This window comes from Trichoderma reesei (genome assembly GCF_000167675.1).
Source record: "Trichoderma reesei QM6a unplaced genomic scaffold TRIREscaffold_69, whole genome shotgun sequence".
In the NCBI taxonomy this organism is placed as follows: Eukaryota; Fungi; Ascomycota; class Sordariomycetes; order Hypocreales; family Hypocreaceae; genus Trichoderma; species Trichoderma reesei.
The window spans coordinates 626-10,696 of record NW_006711214.1 but is presented as its reverse complement, the minus strand read 5'-3'; the positions used below and the strand labels follow the sequence as shown (position 1 = coordinate 10,696).

Here is a 10,071-nt window from a genome sequence, read left to right as displayed (position 1 = left end):
TATTTCTTAAAGTTACTATATTAACTTATTATAGTTACTTATTTTTATTTTAAAGTAATACTTTTTTAATTAATATTACTTTAAGAGTTTAAAGTAACTTCTTAAATAAGAGTTATTATTATATAATAAACTAGGTTTTTATAATTAGTAAGAATACTATTTCTTAAAAAATAAACTATTTAAGTAAATAGCTTTAATAAAAGGCTATTTAGGTTTATATTAGTAAAAAGTTAAGTTAGTACTTAAAGTATATATAGTTATATAGCTAGTTAATATACTTATATAATAAATATTTAGGTTCTAATTTATTTATATTATAAATACTATTAAGTAATAATAACTAGCTAATTAAACTATTTAAATAAATAATATAAATATAACTTATATATCTAGTTATTTTAATAGGATTATCTTAAGGCTTAAATAATCCTAAGATAAATTATTTATAAATTTAAATAATTCTTTTTAAATTAATAAATTATTTTAATAATTTAATAATCTATTTTTAATTAACTAAATAGTTTAATATTTATCTAGTTCTATTTACTAAGGGTAGCCTGCTATTATAACTATAAGTATTAAGTTATAATATAAGCCCTTATAATAAATATTAAGCTTTTATAATAAAAAATTAGTACTAAATTAAATATTTTATTAATATTAATTACCTATTTTTATAAATAATAAATAATATAAGTAACTAACTATATACTACTTTAGTAATAACTATTTAATACTTAAAAGTAAGTATATTATACCTTTTAATTATATTAGTTAACCTTTAAAATAGTATTAAATCCTTACTAGTTATATATTAATAAAACTTATTAATTTTAGCAGTTTACTTAGCTTAAGCTAAGCTTAAAAAGTATATTATAATTATACTTAAGAATTAAAATATATATTATATTATATAGCTATTATGCCCCCTTAAAAGTTATACTAATTTTAATATAAAATAGGCTAATACTAAGTACTTAAATTTTATATTAAGAGATTTATAAAATACCTTTAAAATAGTATTTATTAGCTATTATTAATAGCACTATTACTTAATAGTATTAGCAGCTAGCACTTTTAATACTTTTTAAGATACTATTTATATAATATTATTTAGCTTAAATAAGGTATATTTTTATAATAATTACTTATAATAATTACTATTAATATTTAATTACTTTACTAGTTTTAAAATATATTTTAATAAGCAGATTAAATTTACTATAACTTCTTTAATAAAGGTATAGCTATTAAATCTTTTACTTTTATATTTAAGGCTAATTATTATAGCTTATTATAAAAATAAAATTATTTACTAATTCTAATCCTGCCTTTTTTATATTTTATAATATATTTACTTAAGTTAAATAGCTTAAAATTTTCTTACTATATAATTAAGCAGTATTCTTTTTAAAAGAGGTTAAAGTATTTATTATTAAATTTACTATTATAATTACTTTTATTTAAATATAAAAATAGTTTAAAAGTAATATAATATTTATCTTTTTAAGTATAAGGATTACTAGTAATAACTTCCCCTCCTTAAGTATAAGAATTACTTTAATTAGTAAATTAAAAGGCTATATAATATATAGCTTTTTAAATTAAAAAAGGCATTAAGCTATTTATATATTTTAAAAACTTTAAATTCTTATTTTACTATATTTCTTTAGCTTATAAACTTAATAAAGTAAAAGACTTTTATAATATAAAATATTAATAAGCCTAATTATATATTATCCTTATTTTTTTTAAAAAGTTAAAAAATAAATTCTTTTTATAATAAAAATAAAAATAATAAAAATAAAAGTTATATTTTTATAAGCCTTTATTTACTTTAGCTTAGGTTTATAACTCTTAATATCCTAATAAGCTTAAGTTTTTAATTATAAACTTTACTAATAGCTTATTACTTTAGCTACTTATATTAAAAGGTATATATAAAATATTTTTTATAATAAAGTAGCATTTAGTAGTAACTGCACTTATTAAGGCATTTTAAAAAGCTAATAGTAAGGGCTTTAAGGCATAATATATAGTATTTATAGTTATTTCCTTTATAAAAATGCATTTTATAATAATTTATTATAATAATTTATATAACTTTCTTATTTATAAATTTTTCTCTTTTTAAATAAATAAGCTGCTTAAAATAAGTATACTTATTAGGCATTACTTATATATATAGCCTATTTACTGCCTAAATAATATTAAGCGCCTAATTTAAGCGCCTAAATTAGGCGCTAGTTATTAGTGCGCCTATTTTTATACTTAAGCCCTGCCTATAGGCCAGCATGCTATACTATACCTAAAAATACCTATAGGTTATTGCAACTTTAGTAAGAATAGAGTTAAAAGCCAAGTGACTTACTCTTTAAGGCTTAGCAGCGTTTCCATAACATCGGCAGTTGTCTTTGGCGGTGTTTGCCAAGAGTCCGCTCTAACAGAACTGTGTAGGAAGCCGGGTTCTTCAGCCGGCTCATGTAAGGCTGATCTTCAGGGCACCGCACTCCGATAAGGCCGCCTCAGCTGCAACTAACTCTGGTCAACCATTCTTCATTCTAAAGAGCCATGAAAGAGACAGACGAAGCACGCCAGATGGATTCCGCACATGCTATGCAGCCCACCGAAGCCGATGAGCCAGGTTCCCCACGGCCTGGTGGCGGAACAACCGAACCATTCACTGGACATCCACAGCTGAACCCATACTCGTGCCTATCGTGTCGAAAGAAGAAGAAAAAGTGCGACAGAGTCTACCCTTGCGTGAATTGTCGCAAAGTTGGCGCAGAGTGCTTGTTTGTGCCGAGACGACCCTCGACTAGGCCAAGGACCACGCAAGGGATGCTGGAGAGGCTCCAGCATCTCGAGGGAGTAATTGGCCACTTGCGAGATAACTACAATCAAGTAGCCACACAGCCATCCTCTCAGAAGGCAGAGGCCCGGTCAACTCCAGACGTTCGAGAGGCTGGTTCTACGCCTCGTTCGGATTCTACCAACAGCGACGGGTCACAGAATGATACAATAGCTGAACTTGGCACGGAGTTTGGTAGGCTGGCTGTTGGAGATGGACGAAGCAGATACATCAGCAGTAGCTTCTGGGCAAGCTTGGACGAAGAGGTATGTCATTTGGCTGATAACAGACGACGATGAGAACTCGTGCTAATCTCATGCTCAACCATTTTATCTGACCAGGTGGATGATCTGAAGAGCCTACTGATGGACTTTCCGGATTTCTCAATGCATTCAAACCCACCCCACAAGTTGGACAACAGAACCACCGATCAAAGCTTCATCTTTGGGAGTGGTTCTCGGCATCAGTCTTTGATCGACCTCCACCCACCAGTCCACCAGGCGTTGCTCTACTGGCGTTTGTTCAGAGAGAATTGCGATAGGCTAATCAAGGTTTTGCATTTGCCTACAATGGAACCAATCATCCTCCAAGCCGTCAAGCAACCAAGCTGCATACCTAGAGGACTTGAGGCGCTCATATTCTCCATCTACTTCGCTTCTGTGGAGAGCCTCACGGAAACTGAATGCCGGGAGACTTTCGGTAGCCACAAGGGAGACCTCATCGATAGGTACAAGTTTGCTACGGAGCAGGCACTGGCTAGAGCCCAGTTCCTTGAAACGGATGAGTTGATCGTTCTACAGGCTTTTGTCATTTTTCTCATGAGCCTACGGAATCACTGCAGCATCAGACTAATGTGGAGTTTGACTGCTCTTGTGGTTCGTCTTGCACAGAACGCGGGAATACACCGTGATGGGACTCACTTCAACTTGTCACCTTTCACCGTTGAAATGAGACGGAGATTGTGGTGGAGTATCTGCGTCCTTGATTCTCGCGCATGCGAAGACTCTGGCCATGACGCTACTCTTCCTCACAGCGGCGCAGACACTCGTATTCCGCTCAACGTCAACGATTCAGACTTGACTGTATGCATGAAAGAGGCTCCCCAACCTCGAGTTGGTCTCACAGAGATGACCTTCAGCTTGATTCGTTTTGAGGCAACGTCTCTGTTTCGACAACTCCAGTACTCGTCGACCAATCCAGTTGGAAAACCACTCGAAGATGTCGCCCTCTCAGGAAAGATGAAGCGAATTCTTGACAGCCAGCAGCGGCTTCAAGATCTCTACTTGATACACTGCGACTTATCTGAACCATTCTCCTGGTTCATACATACCATATCGCAAATTGTGTTCACAAAAATGCGGCTTGTTGCTCACCATCCGTCATTGCGCCGCACCGGTTTCGCTGGGCTGCCTCATGAAACCCAGCATCGTCTATTCACTGCATCTATCACGATTCTTGAATATTGGCTGGCCCTGAACACAGAGAAGAAGACCCAGAAATGGAGATGGCTATGCGAGACATATATTCAGTGGTATGCGCTTACCTTTCTACTCTCTGCCTTGTGTGTTCGCACAGAAGGCGAACAGGTCGATAGGGCATGGGGTGCAGTAGATGCAACGCTTGGTCTGGGGCTCAAGCTGTCAAGTCCTTGCCATCAGAGGAGTGGCCCGAGCCCAAGGGGGCCATCGGAGATAGACGGAATGATGTGCGATGCGTATAAGCCATTACGGAGGCTGATAGGCAAGGCGCGAGCCGCTCGATCCCGAGCATCGTTGCTGCGAGGAAGTGTTGTCTATGGGCCTAGCGTTGGCGCAGCAGACATGATTGCACAATTTGGGCTCGGAGGACCTGTGGGAAACTCAGAAAGTGCAGCATCGATCTTGGGGCAATTCATCGACCTTGCGCCACAAGATGGTCTGTGTACTACGGATGGCTCCGCATCACTAGATATGCCAGGGTTTCATCACCAATGGCTTCATGAGCTCGAGTTTCCCAGCCAAGGGTACGATGAAATGACCGGCGGCATGAATTGGGATAACACGGTCGGCATGGATGAGTCAAGGCCCTTATATTGGCAGTGAGGAGCATAATGCCGGCTTCTTATTATTCTTGTCGATTCTGCCGGTTTCTTGTCGACCGCGAGAATTACTTGGGCAAACGCTGTCTCTGGAGTTTCTTACCGTTCTTCAAGTCGTTAGGGCCACGGATATGGCGCCGGATAGTGAAGGAAAGGAATCATAAGAGGAGACGTTAAATATTTACCGGCGGTTATACTTGGTAGTCGGAACTCTGATTCTCCACAACGGCATGCATTTGGTCACAATACGTGGAATCGCGAAGCATGTGAGTTTGGCTTTGCTGGCCTGAGATGTGTATTACACGGTCGTCTCAAGACCAGATGCAATCTATGACCCTGGCTTCCTATGGGAAAAAGGTCCTCATATGACACCGTCGAGCGAATCCTCTGGCAGTCGCTTGTTACTTCCGACACCATTGCTGCAGTAGGAATATGGTCATACTTTGTAGTATCGTGAGCAGGCGACGTTCACTGCAACGTTATGATGCCATTTGATGCATCTCGATCGTGATAGAACGTCATACATTTACCAAGCGAATCATCACCTGAGCCATTGGCTAATCGATTCAGAGTCTCTCAGGTCATGAGACACTTCCTCCATGCTGAGGCGGGGGAGCATCTTGGCTCGCAGATCAAGGTGACATTCTCGGCAGCATGAAAACGACACTGCCATGGCTGACAGGGACACTTTGTTGCACCGAAGGCGCTGATCACTTCAATTCGTGCGGCTACCCTGTCCAACCCCGCAAAAAAGCTGGCGTCCTGCTCTGCAAGAACAACAGTCGTCATTCTTTGCGCGTAAACTAGGCTAATCCCATCTTCTGGTGTTATCGTAGCAACGCTTCGCATTGACTTCCAACGCAAGGTGAGGTAGTACAATACGGGGTTCCTGGTTTGTGTTCCTGATCCTACAGTGATCTGTGCCTCTAAGCAGTGGGCTTCGCTAATTTCATCGCATTTGAAGCCAGCCACCCGAACTCCGCAGTACGCCGTTCAGGACGGAGGGTAATCAGAGTTGCGGTCCTCCATTAGATGCGGATAACTGCCGGGAGCTATAGATTGCCGAAAGTCTCTAATTCGACAGCATCACGAACTCACATCTGCTGACGGAAGTCTTCTTGCCAATGCTGAAAGTTGGCCCACATTGAGGTGTCGAGTTGGTCACGTTGCGGTAGTATTGGGTGGTGCACAGGCTGGCATGCGCACAGAACAAAAGTAAAGACACCGGCTAACACGGATCACACCAGTTTAAACGAATTTAAGGTGTTGCCCACTAGAAAAAGTGTATTGTCTAAGACTCTAGAGCACACCAGAGAAGCTATTGTGAGTGGAACATGCAAGGAAAAGCTTGGTTTATCCCTACGTTGGATGTGAGACACGTGTTACCAGCAACTGATTCTGATTATAGCTATACTTCTCCCGTTGGACGATCGCGGCAGAGGCAACAACTTCTCGGCGGGTATAAACACCTTCGAAAGCGCTCCTCGCCCATCCTTGAGGATAGCCACTCTTGTTACTCTTTTCGTCAAAGCAACTTCTATGAGCCTACCATTCAAAATGGCAGCTCAACGACTGTATGGACCATCATCATGCTTCTATAACTTTTACTTCGGCGCAATATTCTTATTGATCTTTACCATGCTTCCTCATGTTAGTGACTCGGCTCCTCTGCGCTCCCAGAGTAAGAAAAGAACAGACTGCCCACTTTCTGAATCCGCAACCTACGACATCCTCATATATGGGTCCACTCCAGCAGCCCTCGCTGCGGCCATCCAAACGACGCGCATGAACAAAAGTGTTGCGATTGTATCCCCAACCAATCACATTGGCGGCATGACGGTATCCGGCCTTGGCTGGACGGACTCCAAGAATGGAAATGCTATCGGGGGCATCGCAAGAGAGTTCTATGGTCGGGTGTATCAGTACTACAAGTCCAATTCTGCGTGGACCAGAGAGACGAGAACGCAGTACATCAACAAAAACATAGCTGCACAGCCTGGGCCTGCAATAGACGAATCTCATCAGGTACAATGGACGTTCGAGCCCCATGTTGCGGAGTCGATATTCGAGGACTGGATGAAAGAGTTGAACATACCTATTTTCCGGAACGAGTCTCTTGTCCCCTCCGCCGATAGTGTCACTTTCAAAGACAACAGGATTACATCCATCAAGACGCAGTCAGGCCACGTATACGATGCATTAATGTTCATGGATACAAGCTATGAGGGGGACTTCATGGCTGCGGCTCAGATTTCCTACAGTATTGGCCGCGAAGCTCGATCAGACTTTGACGAGTCGTTGGCAGGGGTTTTGATCGCAGCGGAAGAGGGTTATCTCGGAATGTCACCATATCTTACACCCGACGATCCCAACAGCGGACTGATCAAGGGCATCGACCACATTGTAGCGGCTGGTGACGTCCCGAAGGTTAATGGTACAGCTGATAATTATCGGCTTCAAGCATTCAACTATCGGCTCAGTTTGACGCAGGTAACTGACAACCAAGTGCCCTTCTCTAAACCGGATGACTATGACGAAGATCTTTATGAGATTTTACTTCGTTACATCGAAGCCGGCTACCACGATCTATTCTTCACAAAGCAACTGATGCCGAACCTGAAGACGGACTCCAACTCCAACGGCGGAGTAAGCACTGACTTCCTTGGTGGAAATTACGACCCGGTCAAGAAAACAAACTATATTCAGGAGAGCTTCGAAGCCCGCGCAGCTATCGCTCAAAGCTACAAGACATATACACAAGGGTTCTTCTGGACGCTCGCCAACCACCCGCGAGTACCTCAGCGATTCAGGGATTCCGCAAGCACTTGGGGATACGCCAAAGATGAATGGACATCAAACGGAAACTGGCCTTATGAAATCTACATTCGCGAAGCAAGACGCATGCAGGGAGATTACATCATGAAGCAAAGCGACGTCCAAACCCCGCAGACTTTCGCCCAGGACAGCATTATTGGCCTCGGATCCTACACACTTGACTCTCACGAAGTGGAGAGAGTTGTCGTTGACTCGGGGATTCGTAATGAAGGACTCGTGCATACTCCGGTCCCGCAGCCTTTCCCCATTCCTTTCGGCAGTATTATCCCTCGCTCAGCCGATGCCGTCAACTTCCTTAACCCAGTCACAATGAGCAGTACGCACGTGGCCTTTGCAGCAATTAGGATGGAACCCACGTATATGATCATGGGACAAAGCGCAGCGACGGCTGCCGTATTGGCGATTGAGCAGTGCGTAAACATTCAAGATGTAGACAGGACTGAACTGAGCAACAGGTTGGCGGAAGACAAGCAGGTATTGTCTCTTTAGTCGTCTGGAGGTGTTACTATTCGATTTTTCGCGTTATGTATATAGCTAGTTTTGGTTTATTAGCATTGTGAATTAGCGCTCTAATGCCTAGATTTATAAGAGCTAATAGATTATAAGATTTTAAATTAGGATAGAAAATAAAGTAACTATACCTTTTTTAGTATAATTTCTATATATAAAATTATTATAATAAACCAGGTTCTTATAATTAGTAAGAATACTATTTCCTAAGGAATAAACTGTTTAAGTAAATAGCTTTAATAAGAGGGCTATTTAGGTTTATACTAGCAGAGAGTTAAGTTAGTATTTAAAGTATATATAGTTATACAGCTAGTTAATACACTTATATAGTAAATATTTAAGTTTTAATCTATTTATATTATAAATACTATTAAGTAATAATAACTAGCTAATTAAACTTTTTAAATAAATAATATAAATATAACTTATATATTTAGTTATTTTAATATCCTTAATATACTTAATTATTAAGTTTATTAAGTTATTTTTAATATACTTAATAGTTAATTTTATTAAGTAGCTTTTAATTAGCTAAATAGTTTAATATTTATTTAATACTGCTTATTAAGGGTGGCTTATTATTATAACTATAAGGCTAGGTTATAATATAATATCCCCTTTTTATTAGTTTTATTTTTAAGACCTTATTTATATTATTAAAACTTATAGTTCTTTTACTTTTTTATAAGTGTTTTTTATTTATATATCCTTTTCTTTATATATTAACTAAAATAGTTAATAATAAGTATAAATATTTTAAGTTTTTTTAAATACCTTAGTAGTATACCTTAAAGTAGTTAATCTTACTTAAGCTATTAATTATAAAACCCTGCTAATACTATAAAAAATATAGTTACTAATATTTTATATTAAAAGCTAATTCTTTTTATTATTTAAGCTATATTTATTTTTAATAGCCTAGCTATAAGGCTTTTAGTTTATTTATATTTTAACTTTATTATATAGCTAATAAAGGTATTAATCTTAATTTTAAGCTAAAGCAGGCTAAAAAAGCCTAGCTTAAAGCAGGTATATATATTAAATATCTTTATATATAAAAAAAAAAATAAGCTAAAAAAATATAAAGGGCTATTACTTATAAAATTAATAATTTAAAAAAGTTAAAATATATAAAAAAGGCAGAGTATAAGGCAGTAGTAGCTGCTTATTAAGCAGAAATATTTATACCTAACTTAATTAATTTTAATATTTTAGTTTTTTTTATTAACTTTATTAATTAGGATTAATTTTTATTAAATCCTTTACTATTAACCTTTATAAGTTTAACTATTAATAAAACTTATTAACTAGGGTTTTTAAATATTTAAAATTCTTAATAAGTTTTTATATATTATTAATATTATTATAATTTTTTTATTTTATAAAGTATTTTAGCTATTAAGTATTTTTATTAAATTTAATTTAAAGTATTTATTTAACTTTATATTTAAGTTCTTTACCTTTTATTATAATTTTATTATAAATAATTTTACTTATATTTAAATTAACTACTGCTTTTTTAAGTAGTAATATATAAAAAATTAAGTATATTAATTATTTTTATTATTTTTCTTATATTAAGAGATTAAATTTATAATTAACTTTTTTAATTTACTTTAAAACCTTATAAGGTTTAAGTTTCTTAAAATTAAGCTTATTACTTAGCTTATTTATTTTAATATTTACTTATTTATTATTTTAAGTATATTAAAGTAAGTAAACTATATTTTCTTTTTAAAAAATTAGTCTTTTAATTCTTTTTTAATTTATATATTTAATTATTTTTTATTATATAAAT

At 36.3% G+C, this 10,071-nt stretch overlaps 2 protein-coding genes across 2 annotated transcripts; both read left to right on the top strand.

The window, feature by feature from the left end:
• Window positions 1-2,712: 2,712 nt before the first annotated feature.
• Window positions 2,713-4,467, top strand: TRIREDRAFT_36913 (uncharacterized protein; the record flags this gene model as incomplete). The annotated part of the gene is made up of 3 exons (XM_006969962.1): window positions 2,713-2,955; window positions 3,043-3,117; window positions 3,193-4,467. Coding segments are annotated over 3 exons (1,593 nt in total), but the record flags the coding sequence as incomplete, so codon positions are not given.
• A 2,099-nt stretch (window positions 4,468-6,566) lies between these two features.
• On the top strand, window positions 6,567-8,252 carry TRIREDRAFT_71170 (uncharacterized protein; the record flags this gene model as incomplete). The annotated part of the gene is made up of 1 exon (XM_006969961.1): window positions 6,567-8,252. One exon carries the CDS (start codon window positions 6,567-6,569, stop codon window positions 8,250-8,252), a length of 1,686 nt encoding a protein of 561 aa, XP_006970023.1.
• Between the last annotated feature and the right edge of the window lie 1,819 nt (window positions 8,253-10,071).